The sequence below is a fragment of the Octopus sinensis genome, unplaced genomic scaffold, assembly GCF_006345805.1.
Source record: "Octopus sinensis unplaced genomic scaffold, ASM634580v1 Contig16581, whole genome shotgun sequence".
Taxonomy (NCBI): domain Eukaryota; kingdom Metazoa; phylum Mollusca; class Cephalopoda; order Octopoda; family Octopodidae; genus Octopus; species Octopus sinensis.
The window spans coordinates 10,001-24,046 of NW_021834450.1; the positions used below are offsets into that span (position 1 = coordinate 10,001).

At 41.4% G+C, this 14,046-nt stretch overlaps 1 protein-coding gene across 1 annotated transcript in view; it reads right to left on the reverse strand.

Moving 5' to 3' along the window:
- Positions 1 to 14,046, reverse strand: part of LOC115230861 (50 kDa hatching enzyme-like) — a 31,698-nt gene that overhangs the window by 9,418 nt on the left and 8,234 nt on the right. The window contains exons 2-3 of the mRNA XM_029800977.2: positions 6,816 to 6,883; positions 2,953 to 3,071 (exon numbers count right to left, since the gene is read on the reverse strand). Of these exons, the coding sequence (XP_029656837.2) occupies positions 2,953 to 3,071; positions 6,816 to 6,883 (187 nt within the window). The remainder of the gene's footprint in view (positions 1 to 2,952; positions 3,072 to 6,815; positions 6,884 to 14,046) is intronic.

Below are 14,046 nucleotides of genomic sequence, written 5' to 3' on the forward strand. Positions count from 1 at the left end.
CTTTTTTCTCTCCTTAATTCTTTCATATTTTTCTACCAATTTGTATTCTGAATTTTTTTATGCTATTTAACATGTAGTTAGAATAGATTTTTATAATTAAAACCAATTTTGATGTCTTCCCGACTCAATTATTTGGGGTTTGGAGATAAGGCTACAGAAGGCTTCTTTCTAATCGCAGGCACACGTGGGTTTTTTTGGGGATGCCATCAGCTATGAAGATGAGGAGAAGGAGAAGGAGAAGCGAAAGAGTGGAAGAACAGAAAGAAGATAAATAAAAAATAAAAAATAAGAAAAAGAAGAGGACAATAAAAAGAACCAGGCAAAGAAGACGAACAAAAGAAGAAAGGGAAAAGGAGACAACACCACCACCAAAGCCAGAGCGAAGCACGGGTCAAAATAGCTAGTCTAATCTATAAAATGACGAAGGCGAACGTTGATACAAATTGGATTTTTCTGTAAAAAGGGGTCTAAAAAGGACTGGAGGGGATTAAAATTTACAAGAGAGGGCGTGTTTAGAAATTCTACGTTACATCAAGCTACAAAATTTGCGCCAGCCTTCAAATCGCCAATGTCTTGCCGTCCGTCATGAAGAAGTTTTGAATGCCTGCCTGGTGAGTCTACTGTCGTGAGAAAGAATCACTTCAAAACTTGGTGTTTAGGAATTTGCTTTTACAAAAGAAAAGTTTCAAGCTTTGTACTATCAGCATGCAAAACTAAATGCAATATCCAATAAATACACTGGACCTGGAGGGATTGCAATCCCAGAGGCACAATCAGTGCGAGACCTGGGTATTTACATGAGTGATGATGCAACCTTTCATGTGCATGTTGCTAAATTGGCAATGAAATGTAGGCGGCTGACCGGATGGAATCTTAGAGCCTTTAGAACAAGAGACCAGGAAACCATGATGGTCCTCTGGAGGACGCTTGTCCTAAGCCACTTTGACTATTGCTCTCAGCTATGGTCACCAACCAGTGTCAAATTAATCTCAGAATTGAGACAATCCAACGAAGCTACACGAAGAAGATAGCCTCTGCGCAGCATATAAGCTATTGGGAAAGACTCAAGAGATTGAGACTCTATTCCTTAGAGCGTAGGCGAGAAAGATATGCCATAATATACATCTGGAAGATCCTGGAAGGACTTGTACCTAACTTTGGCATCGAGAGATACACAAATACCAGAACTGGGCGCCACTGCATAGTGCCAAGGACTCCAAATTTGCCATCAAGCTGTAGGACAAGATACTGCAATAACCTGGGCTTCAGAGGTTCACAGCTCTTCAATATCCTCCCGAAGAACCTGAGAGACCTGCATGGGGTGGATGTAGGTGTCTTCAAAATAAAGCTGGACCTCTTTCTGTCAGGTGTCCCAGATGAACCAACTTCACGGCAGGAGGTGCAGATGAGGGCAGCTGCATTAAACTCTCTCATGCACCAAATGTCAATTGCTAAAAAACATTCGTGAAGTAAAATCATGTAGCAACACCAAATGGCGGTGCCTCAGCATGGCCACAGCTCGTGCGCTGAAAAAACCCCATCAAGTTCAAAATTTTGCGCTAGCTATTAAACAGCCAGTACGTTACTGTCCGTCATTAAGAAGTTTTGAATGCCAGCCATGGTGAGTTTACTATCCACAGATTCTATCCCTTCAAACTTTGGTTTCTAATATTTTTAAATTTTTATTCAGCTCGCAAGTTCGTCTGTCCCTTTTAAATGTTAGTGTTTTGCTGTCCGCCTTGAAGCAGACCTTTCCGTTGTCACTGCCTGATATTTATGATTGATCTTTCAAAATATTTTCGTTCTCAACTTTCTCAAAATCTTTTGTTTTTTATAAACGTGAGATAGACAGATAGAGAAAGATAGAGAGTAAGAGAAAACGAGGGAGAGTCCGGGAGAAAGGAAGAGTAAGAGAGTGGCAAACTGAGAGAGAAAGGAGAGAGAAACAAAGAGGGTGAATGTGGCGATAAGAAACAGAAAGGAAGCAACAGAAAGTAACAAACACACCCTCACCCACGCGTAGAGCGAGTGACCTTAAGCTAGTCTCTATTTATAAAATGAAGAAGGTGAACGTTGATACAAATTAGATTTTTATGTAAAAAGGGGTCTAAATGGGGCTGGAAAGGGATTGAAATTTACTGAAGGGGGTAACTTGAGGTGAGAAATTGATTGGGAGACGTTTTGGGGTGCTACAGTGGTTGCTTTTTTACTGTGAAAACGGGGATTTCATTGATTTTTGGGGCCACCTGGGGGTCTAGATTGGACACCTTTGGCCCGATTTCAATCAAATTTTCAACATGGTAAAGTGTAAGTGGATTTGTAATTTAAGCGCGGAAAATGGGTTCGAAATTTTGAAAATTAAGGCAAGATATTTGAACTTGAAAAAAAAAATTCTCATTATTACATATTTTTTATTGTTTACAGTTTTCATTTTTTCTGCAAGAAATTTACAGCTGCATGTAGCCCATGTTTAGAGCATTCATTTGCATAGTCAATCGTCGAAAAATTCCCAAATTAAATACTAAATTTAATAAAGAAATCCTTTTTTTCCTTATTTTTAATCGCTCAACTAGTGGCATGTACAAAAGGCAAGCGTGATTTCCGTTGTCACTGCCTGATATTTATGATTGATCTTTCAAAATATTTTCTTTCTCAACTTACACATGATCTTTTGTTTTTTATAAATCGGAGAGAGATAAATGGAGAAAGATAGAGAGTAAGAGAAAGCGAGGAGAGTCCGAGAGAAAGGAAGAGTAAGAGAGTGGGAAAGTGAGAGAGAAAGGAGAGAGAAACAAAGGGGGAGAATGTGGCGATTAGAAACAGAAAGGAAGCAACAGAAAGTAACAACCACACCCTCACCCGCGCGTATAGCAGGTCACCTTAAGCTAGTTTATTATAAAGTCGAGGTTTCGTAAAGCAGGCCTTCGCAGAATGAAGTATAAGTGTACTCACATAACGAATATTCCTCAGGGAGGATATCTGGAAATCCACATCGACTTTTGTTCATAAAATTTCGTGTTTCTTGTGTGAATATGCCAGTTACTGTCAAATTGAATTTTTGTTGAAAGAATCTAAATAAAAAAAGTAGAACCAACACAAAATCTATTTAAATATGGATTACAAATATTGGCACAAGGCCAGAAATTTCGTGAGAGCGAGTAAGGCGATTACTTCGACCCCAGAGCTCTGCAGGTCGTTAACGTATCGAACCGAAATGATGAAAATTAAAGCCGTGCTCGGAGGAATTTCAACTTGCTTCTCTCTTTAACTGATCAATAACTGCGTGACACCTTGAAACTATATACCTCGGGCAAGGCCTAGTGCTGCCAACTCTAGCTAAGATTATCATGTGCCGATGAACCCAGAAACCATTAGCCTGCAGGTACCGTTAAAGGCTGTATGGGGAGATTAGTTCCCTAGTTCGAGAGCCATAGGGACGCAGTTGTGGGCCGATTGCCGATTTATAGTAGCTTACCTTTCGACTTATTTTAGAACATAGTTGAGTCCATAAAATAGGATTTGACTACACCTCCATTTAGAGCACAGTTTAAGCTATATTTTCGTGGAAGAAGGTTTATGTTCCTATAACATGTGTTAATTTTGTAACCCTTTAAAATGGAAAATAAGAAAGTTCATTTTCGGCACTTGATGCTTTGGGAACCAAACAAAAATTGCTGCAGCTTGGCTGAGATGTGTTACCCCACCCTTCATATTCACCAGATATTGCTCCTTCGGATTTTCACTTATTCAGGTCTCTGCAGAATAGTCTTAATGGTAAAAATATAAAGAGATACCTTGATGAATTCTTTGCTATGAAATCACCTCAATTCTGGGAAGAGGGTATTTTCAAGTTAAAGGAAAGATGGAGACGCATTGTGCAACAAAATGGTTCATATTTGGTTGATTAAAAATGTAAGGGAAATATTTATTGACCTTTTTCTTTACTTTAAAAATTGGCACGAACTTTCCGAACAACCCAATACCTCGGGCAAGATCAAGTGCTGCCATCTCAAGCTAAGATTATCATGTGCCGATGAACCCAGACACCATTAGTCTGCAGGTACCGTTGAAATCTGTGTGAAGACATTAGGACTAATTATTTTTCTCCTTACGAGATCAGGGACTGCGTCACTTTAAAACTAATGGGTTGTCCTGAAAGTTCACGCAAATTTTTAAAGGAAAGAAAAAGGTCAATAAATACTTGACATTACATTTTTAATCAACCAAATATAAACCATTTTATTGCACAATGCGTCTCCATCTTTCCTTTAACTTGAAAATACGCTCTTCCCAGAATTGAGGTGGTTTCATGGAAAAGAATTCATCAAGGTCAATAAATACTTGAACTTACATTTTTAATCAACCAAATAGAAAGATAAACAGCGCATGACCTTGCAGGTGGGGCCCAGTTAGAATTTTCTTCTGGTCGAGTAGCCCATCCTGCTCAAAATGTCCCTGAATGAGGGTTGTTGAAGGATGTTGAACGAACCACCCATATTTCCAAAGGTGAAGACTGCTTCTCAACACATGGCTATGATGTTCCCCACTACTTCTGCTCGTGATCAGAGATGCACATATCGTCAGCCACTAAGGGACATGCTCAACTGGTTAAGGTCAAACAACTGACAAGCAAATATGTGGTATTGAGCAGAATATTTGCTGTAGCCCAACTTTTATACCAAGACAAAACAATGTACATGATAACACTTCCAATCAGTTAAGATCAGAAGCCATGAAAGCCACTGTCTGCTACTGCCTCTATTATTAATTTTATTATTATTTTTTTTTCTTTTTCTTCAAATTTTCTTCCGTTTCTCGCCGGGTATTTTCCGTACACCTAGGGCAGAGAAGCTCATTGTATGCATTCCCAGATTACACATGCGAATTCACAGGTAAAATATGTTTTAAAAAAAATTATTAAATGAATAAATTCATGAATGGATGTTGTTTTCACAGCCTTAATGCTCTTCTCAGTACATGAGCCGTTCCAGCTAACACGATTTTTTGCACTTTCTGTAGGGATAGTAAGTCTGGTATCATTTTCAAATAGGTTTCAGTACCTTTTTTTATCATTCCTAGAGATCTCACAATCACTGGTACTGTAGTCGCCTGATGTTTTATAATAAGATCCGGTTTATTAGCTTTTATAGTCTTGTCGGTCTGTACGCGGAAGTCCCATAGAATCGACACATTTTCTCCCTCAGTCACAGCTTCAGGACGGTGTTTATTCCATTTGTCAGCGGTTTTGATTTTATAATGCCGACATATTGTCCAGTGCAAATACTGGCCGACTCTGTCATGTCTTGCTTTATATCCGACAGGTGCTAAGACTTACCTTGAGATTAGGTGGTCTATTGTTTCAATCTCATCGTTACAGAATCGGCATTTTGGGTCAGCTCCATTTTTTATCACATTGGCTTGGTAGTTCCGAGTTAATAAGCTTTGATCTTGAACAGCTAATATGAAGCCTTCACTCTCCGCTTTTAGCCCTGAGCTTCGTAACCATTGGTGCGTGTGTTTCTGGTCGACATCAGCTCGTTTGCTACGGGCCACATACTTGCCATGCAGAGGTTTCTGTTCCCATCTGCTAGCTAATTTTTCATGCGCTTTTGTCTTTGCAATTAATTTTATTTTCTTTGCAGCTGCAGTTGGCGCATTTCCTTCAGCCTGATCAATCTGGTGGATATCTCAGAGATCAGTAGCGGATTTTTTGCTTTCTTTCAGAATAGAGTGAAGTTTTTTCGGTGTTTCATGCTTTTCAACAAGTTTTAGCATTCAATCGCTGGTTGTTTCAAGGTTTAGCCAGTCCGATTGTGGTGGTTTTGTATGTAAGTTCAAGCTGGATCAAACCTCGACATCGCCGAGCTCTGGGAAGGTTAAGATGATCCACGTCTGCCTTTCGATGGTGCATCTTATTACAAGTCAGCAGCTTACGGATTTTTATGTCAATTTGCATTAACAACTGGGACTGCTAAGGAATGTATGGCTAACACCTTATTATATGCATTCAGCTCAGACTTCAGGATTGTTCGAACTCTTCTATAACATTCCTTCCTAACCTTCTCCTTCCTGGTTGCATTCTGGATACCTGAGCCTTCATTTATTCCTAAGTATTTATAGGTTTGTTCCTGCTCAAGTTCCTTTATTACTGTTTCGACATCTAATTCGATTGAACTTGACTTTACCAATTTCCCTTTCTTAAAAGTGGCTTTGGCATACTTTTCAAGGCCAAAATCCATCCCGATATCATCACTGAATCCTTTCACAGTATGTAAGAGTCCTTCAAGCTCTTCATCATCTTTGCCATATAGTTTTAAATTATTATTATTATTATTATTAATTATTATTATTATTATTATTATTATTATTATTATTATTATTATTATTATTATTATTATTATTATTATTATTATTATTATTATTATTATTATTATTATTATCATATTATTATCATTGTTATTATTATTATTATTATTATATATTATTATTATTATTATTATTATTATTATTATTATTATTATCATTATTATTATCATTGTTATTATTATTATTATATATTATTATTATTATTATTGTTATTGTTATTATTATTATTATTATTATTATTATTATTATTATTATTATTATTATTATCATTATTATTATCATTGTTATTATTATTATTGTTATTGTTGTTGTTATTATTATTGTTATTGTTATTATTATTACTATTATTATTATTATTACTACTATTATTATCATTATTATCATTAATATTATTATTATTATTATTATTATTATTATTATTATTATTATTATTTTGATACAATCCTTACCTTATTGCTCTTTGTAATTGTGCATCTGTGGCGTTAGGCTGCAGGTATCTATACTGTACGAGGTATTCCTGCAAGAAATATAGAGAAACAGGTTTACACACACTCGTGTACAATCTATTATAATAGATGCATCATTCTGTCTGTCCCCTTCCTCGTGTCTCAGCTTTCATTTGGTCTACATTGACATATTATACCTTACAAAAAAAAAAAAAGACGAAGACGTGTGTGCAAACGACAAACAGATGTATTAATTTAACGCTCGGGAAGTGAGAAAGTCTTTTTTACGTTTCGAGCCAACGATCTTCAGCAGAAAAGAACGCAGAAATAATCAGGGAGAGAAAATAAAAAAGGTTTAGCGGCTAGCGATCAGTCATGGCGAATCTATCTATCTATCTATCTATCTATCTATCTATCCATCTGTCTGTCTAGCCATCCATCTATCTGTTTGTCTGTCTATCTATCTATCTATCTATCTATCTATTCTATCTATCTATCTATCTATCTATCTATCTATCTATCTATCTATCTATCTATCCATCTGTCTGTCTAGCCATCCATCTATCTGTTTGTCTGTCTATCTATCTATCTATCTATCTATCTATCTATCTATCTATCTATCTATCTATCTATCTATCTATCTATCTATCTTTCTATCTATCTATCTATCTATCTATCTATCTATCTATCTATCTATCTATCTATCTATCTATCTATCTATCTATCTATCCATCTGTCTGTCTAGCCATCCATCTATCTGTTTGTCTGTCTATCTATCTATCTATCTATCTATCTATCTATCTATCTATCTATCTATCTATCTATCTATCTATCTAACGTGCGCCGTGCCGGGTAGGAGTATCCATGACAACCTCCATCTGATGCGCTACATCATACACAGGGTAGTTAAGGATCCTGGCATGGGTGGAGCCCTGATGAATTTGGATCAATCAAAAGCCTTCGATAGGGTAGACCATCACTACTTGGAGGCTGTCCTTAAAGCGGTTGGTTTCGGTCCAGTTTTCCGCGGTTGGATCGCTGCCTTATACAGCGGCATCCGCTCGGTAGTTCGCGTAAATGGTCATCTATCCAGACCTTTTAACATCATGCGTTCGGTCCGTCAGGGATGCCCCCTCTCATCGCTGCTGTATGTATTGACTCTTGAGCTACTACTGCGGAAACTGGCGACGCTGAGGGGCATCCCACGAGAGCCTGGATGCGGGAAGAGCGTGTCTGCATACGCGGACGACGTCACTATCATAGTGTCGAGCCACAAGCAGATCGACCTGGTCGGCGAGACACTAAAAGAATACGAAGCGGTAACGAGAACAAAAATTAACCGGGAAAAGTCAGTGGGCTTGTGGCTCGGCACCTGGAGAAGCAAGCCCATGCCGTCCAACAGCGTTTCCATCGACGGACCTGTTAAATTGCTCGGAGTCTGGTTCGGTCCGGACCTCCAAATGGAGAAGAACTGGGGCGAAATAACGACTAGGGTGGCCACTCTCACCCAGCAATGGGCTGAGAGAAAGCTATCCCTAAAAGGTCGGGCGGAGGTGGCGAACGCGTACATCGCATCCGTCATCGAGTACCTATTTCTTTACTACCCACAAGGGGCTAAACATAGAAGGGACAAACAAGGGCAGACAAACGGATTAAGTCGATTATATAGACCCCAGTGCGTAACTGGTACTTATTTAATCGACCCTGAAAGGATGAAAGGCAAAGTCGACCTCGGCGGAATTTGAACTCAGAACGTAGCGACAGACGAAATACCGCTAAGCATTTCACCCGGCGTGCTAACGTTTCCGCCAGATCACCGCCAAATGGAGAAGAACTGGGGCGAAATAACGACTAGGGTGGCCACTCTCACCCAGCAATGGGCTGAGAAAAAGCTATCCCTAAAAGGTCGAGCGGAGGTGGCGAACGCGTACATCGCATCCGTCATCGAGTACCGTCTGACCGTCGTGTCTGGTCCCGACCCTACCATCACCAAACTGGAACGCATACTCTTCCGCTTCCTGTGGAAGGGAAGCGTTCCGATGGTTAGGCGATCCATTTGCTGTCAACACCCGTTAAATGGAGGGCTAGGCATGCCGTGGTTGATGATGCGCAGACATACGCTGAGACTGTGACATCTCCGGCGCTTCATAGACGACGGTGAACAGGTGTGGTCACCTTTTGTGCAACGCGCTTTCCCGCAGCTCGTCTCCTTGGCCGAACTACAATCGTAGATCAAACAGAGATCGAGACTAGGCGAATGGCACCGCAAGTGTCGCGTTGCTCTCAAGCAACTCTGCCATCCGGTGCCAAACTTGTGCGACTTCATTACAACAAAGGCATTCTATAGAGGATTAGTGGAGGGGAGGTGCGACGACGTCCTCGGGCAGAATCTGGGCGTCGACGAGGAACACCTGACCCACCTGTTCAGGACAACTTTCGGGCCGGGACCTATGGACAATCACTAAAGATCCCTGGCCTGGCATGCTATCGAGAAGCATTACCTGTTCGAGATAAGCTCTACAGGCACGGTTCGAGACACACTGGACCGACTTGCCCGAGATGCGGTCAGAGCGACGAAACCGTTCTGCAAGCACTCGTGCAGTGTCCAACAATTTCCGACCTGTGGGCTTATGCCGAACGCTGCTGTCACGTGTGGGACGAGTCCGCCTGTCGACCGAGTCTATCGTGAAAATTGCTCCGCCTTCTTCCCTCGACCGGAAAAGCAAGGCTGTTTTCATCGTACAGGTGGCCATGGTGAAAGAATGTGCGTGGTGGACTCGAGCGAAAGGATTAGAGACCAACACTTACCTCTCTGACCAATCGCTCATCAACTTTTTCAAGTACCACTTGAAAAGGAAGGTGAGAATGGAGAGGCAGGTTTTCTCTCGTGAAATTTAAAAAAGAAAGGTGGGTGAATGTAGCAAAGATAGTGCTCGCGAGTGACGAAACCACTTTGAGCATGATCCTGTAAATCGAAAAAAGAGAGAGATAGCACTTTGCTCTCATGTGTTTACCTGAGGTTACCGTGGTCTTTTCTGTAGGCTTTTCTTTCCACGGATGAACCTAATCTTATTTCTTACTTGTTAAAAAAGCTCCTTCTGTGAGACACGATCCCTTTTCATCGGAATTTTACATTTGTTCCCTTTTTTCCTTTTTCTTTTCCATTTTCGAAAAGAAAAGCTCTACATTTGTATTTGTCCCCTCTGTATTCAGCCCTGTGTGGCCAATGAAGAAAGTTATCTATCTATCTATCTATCTATCTATCTATCTATCTATCTATCTATCTATCTATCTATCTATCTATCTATCTATCTATCTATCTACTATCTATCTATCTATCTATCTCGGCTCCAAGTAAGTTGGCAACTTTTACATGTTTAAAACTCCTTGTTGTCAAATATTTGTTTTAATCGTTGTGCAAATTCATTCACTAAAAAACCTGAGAATTATTCACGTAGAATTCCGCCCCTGTATGGGCGAATTACAAAAAAACTTTCAAAACTTCGTGGGTTTTTTAGCCATTTTTCATTTTGAAAATGGCAACTAGAAACCACGTGGCTAGCCCGCCAGTCATGCAGAACGGTAGCAAAACACTATTGCTACCACTAGCTGCTAAACATCGCAGCGTGAACACCTGTCACCACCATCACCACCACCAACAACACAACAACAAATCTAACGTCGCATTCACCATCGCCGCGACCAAAGACATTAACTTAGATTTCCCCTCACTCCCCACACCACTTGTTGATGATAAAGGGACAGAGAAAGGGATTTCAAAAATGAATACAAACGAAAACATGAATGCCAGCACCACCACCATCACCACCAACAACAACAACAACGAAATTGGCACAAAGCCGCCTACCAAAGACAACACCGCCAACACCAACACCACTACTACGACGTCAAATGCTACATCCAAGCCTTCTGCTGCTAATACCGCCAACCCAACACACCACTACCATGACTTCAATTAACACTGCCACAATTAACACTTCTACTGCCAAATTCAAAACGAATTTTGCGGACGTAACAAAACAAAAAAGAACAATTGTAACATTCACCACACAAGAGATAAACCGCACAAAGGCACTCTTCTCCAAAGAAGGAGACAAATTGCACCTTCATATTCCACAACACATCGTGGAAAACACGCAAAAAAAAACAATAATTTATAAAGTAATAAACAAAAAAACAAGAAGAACAGAAAATGCACCGCAGGAAAAAATCGATAAATGCCTTCGTCCTGTATGGGACTCCTAGGAATATATCAGTTGGGGAAACAAATTTGGTACAGTCCAAGTACGTTTCCTCAACGAAAGTTTAGCAAAACGTTTTTCCACATTGGAGCTACATTCGGACGACTTGGTAATGATACCAGTCTATTTAAACAAAAGGGTCACGAAAGTCCAAATAAAAAACATACCATTTGATGTCGAAACACAATGGGTGGTCTCTGCCATCTGCTTTGAAATGTCAGAGACAATGTCAGAGACAAACATCCTGGAAATCGCGGTTCTAGGAGAGAAAGACTATGTGGGCAAATCAATCGAATTCCTGCTTCAATTGGATGAAGCAGCAAGAGAGAAGATACCCACCGCTATAGAACTGCCAGGAGGCTACAAACTCTATATAGTGGTAGAGGGCAGGCGACCACGCTGCTATTTGTGTGGAAGCGAAACACACTTGAAAAAGACGTGCCCAACCACTGCACACAAGAGCAACAACAACAACCACTACCACAACCAAAGCACTCCGGAAAAAAAGCTCTACTACCCACACCACCATCAACACAGAAGACGACAAGAGAAGCACACCAAGCTAATCCGTCATCAACCAAAAACCACTCGACACCTGGAAAAATACCAACACTACCATCAACAGCAAAACCCAAAGGAACAGAAAAACAAAGAAAACACACACAAACTGATCCCCCATCCCTTATACCGCACTCAACACACACAAACACTCAACAACCAACAACAACGAAAACAACAACACAACCACTTACACAGACATACATAGAAGCCCCTACCCCCTTCTGATTCCTCAGAAATTTCGTCGGAAGACGAAACCAGTGAGGAATGGCAAATAGCTACAAAAAGAAGGAAAATAAAGAGCAGAAACACAACCAAACCAAATGCAAACACGAACAAAGCAGGGGGAAATACATCTCCCGAAGACATTTCAAAACCCAACGCAAACAACAGCCACACCAACACCACAAAAACATATACAGCAAACATGCTCACAGCCATAGACACCAAAAACACAAATTTGATGGAATACATCCAATCAAAAACAAACATAACAGAAGATGACATAAAAACAAACAACACACCCATACACAACACCACCAGACCACATCAAAATAATACACATCTCCAAAAGTCTGCACCACACACTCAAAGGCATTTTCCCCAGTGCGGTTGGTAAATGCCAAAAATATCTCACAAAGAAACTGTACTGGGATCTTCTCGAGGACAAACCAACGGAGGAGAAAGCAAAAACTTTCGAGCAGTAAGTAACCCTCTGTATTCTAATTCATTAGAACTATGATCAAGATTGGTTGTGTAAATGCGCGTGGCTTGGGGTCCCCTTGGAAACAAGGGTACCTCTTAAATGACATAAAGTCACATAAGTTAGAAATCATAGCCATAAGCGAGACCAGACTCCACAATCCGCGGGCCCTAAAGACCATGTTTGGCGGACAGTTCAACATTTATTTTTCCCCCTGTCTGCCGAGAATGGGCGGTAGTGGCACCGCGGTACTTTTTCACAAGAGTCTGGATCTCAATGTAAGGACAATATTCGTAGACCCGGAGGGTAGACTGGTCGTCCTGGATGTCGACGGCAGCAATGGGTGCGCTTTTCGGCTCGTATCAGTTTACGCACCGCCCTTAACAGGTCGGGCGGATTTCTTTCAACGTCTAGAAGTTTTCTGGGAACGTCTCGTCCTTTACTCTTAGTGGGGGATTGGAATGCTACCTTGGACACGCATGTAGACTACGTGGGTAGAGATAGGAATAGACGGGGATGCAAATGCCTCAGAGACCTGCTCAGACGCTTTCAACTGTCTGACAGGTTTCGACTAGACCACCCGAATGCGCCAACGTGGACATGGAGCAACCGCATCGGGTCGTCGAGATCGTATCTAGATAGGATACTGTGTAGGACAGTAGATAGAGATAGCATAGGATGTCCACAATTCCACATAGTCAGCTACACGGATCACAAACTTGTGACATGTACGCTAGACTTAGGTAAGACACTTAGGCAGGGTCCCGGATACTGGAAACTAAACGCGTCTTTCCCATCGAGACAAGTTTTCAGAGACCGGATTAGCACACTAGTAAAGAGGGCTTTGACGGGAGCCATCATCAACAACAAATGGTGGTTTGCCCTCAAGAGAGCAGTAAAAGCAGAAGCGATTAGGTACAGCAAAGCACTAGCCATAGATAGAAATAGAGTAGAGGGTGAGCTAGTTAAGAAGCTAGAAGAGGCAATTAGAAGCGGCATCGCATCCGACGTTTTGGCGGCGAGGTTGGCCCTCGACCAACACTTCAACGCCAAACACGAAGGATGTGCTGTCAGAGCTAGGATGCGTGCTCTAAGGAACGAAGGTGTTGGAGCCGCGAGAGAGGCCCGGGTGGCAGAGGCGCAACAGGGCAACAAAGCCACCATTCGGTCACTGGTAGATGAACAGGGGCGCGAATTGCTCGAGCCAAGTAAAATGTGTGAGGCCTTTCAGCAGCATTTTGCCCGACTGTTCGGAACGAGTGGAGGGCAAGAACGTAGGGTGGACTTCAGTGCCTACCTACATAGCCTACCACGACTCTCGACAAGAAAGGCAGGGTGCTGCGAAGGTGCCATCACGGCGGCGGAAGTGCGGGAAGCGATGGCAGAATGCTCGAGGGACAAATCACCGGGTTTGGATGGTCTACCCTACGAGCTTTACAATTGTATGCCAGACTTGTTTGGAGATCTCTTGGCGGCGGTGTACTGCAACTGGCAGCAAAACGGGAGCATTCCTGGTTTTGTGAGCCGAGGAGCCGTAACACTGCTGAAGAAAGATCTAAACAAGGGAAATGTAATAGATAACTTTAGGCCCATCACTCTGCTTAATGCAGACTTGAAAATTTTGGCCAAGGTGCTAGCCAAGAGGTTGGCGCTTGTCATCGAGAAACTGGTCGACAAGGCGCAAACATGCGCCGTGCCAGGCCGGACCATC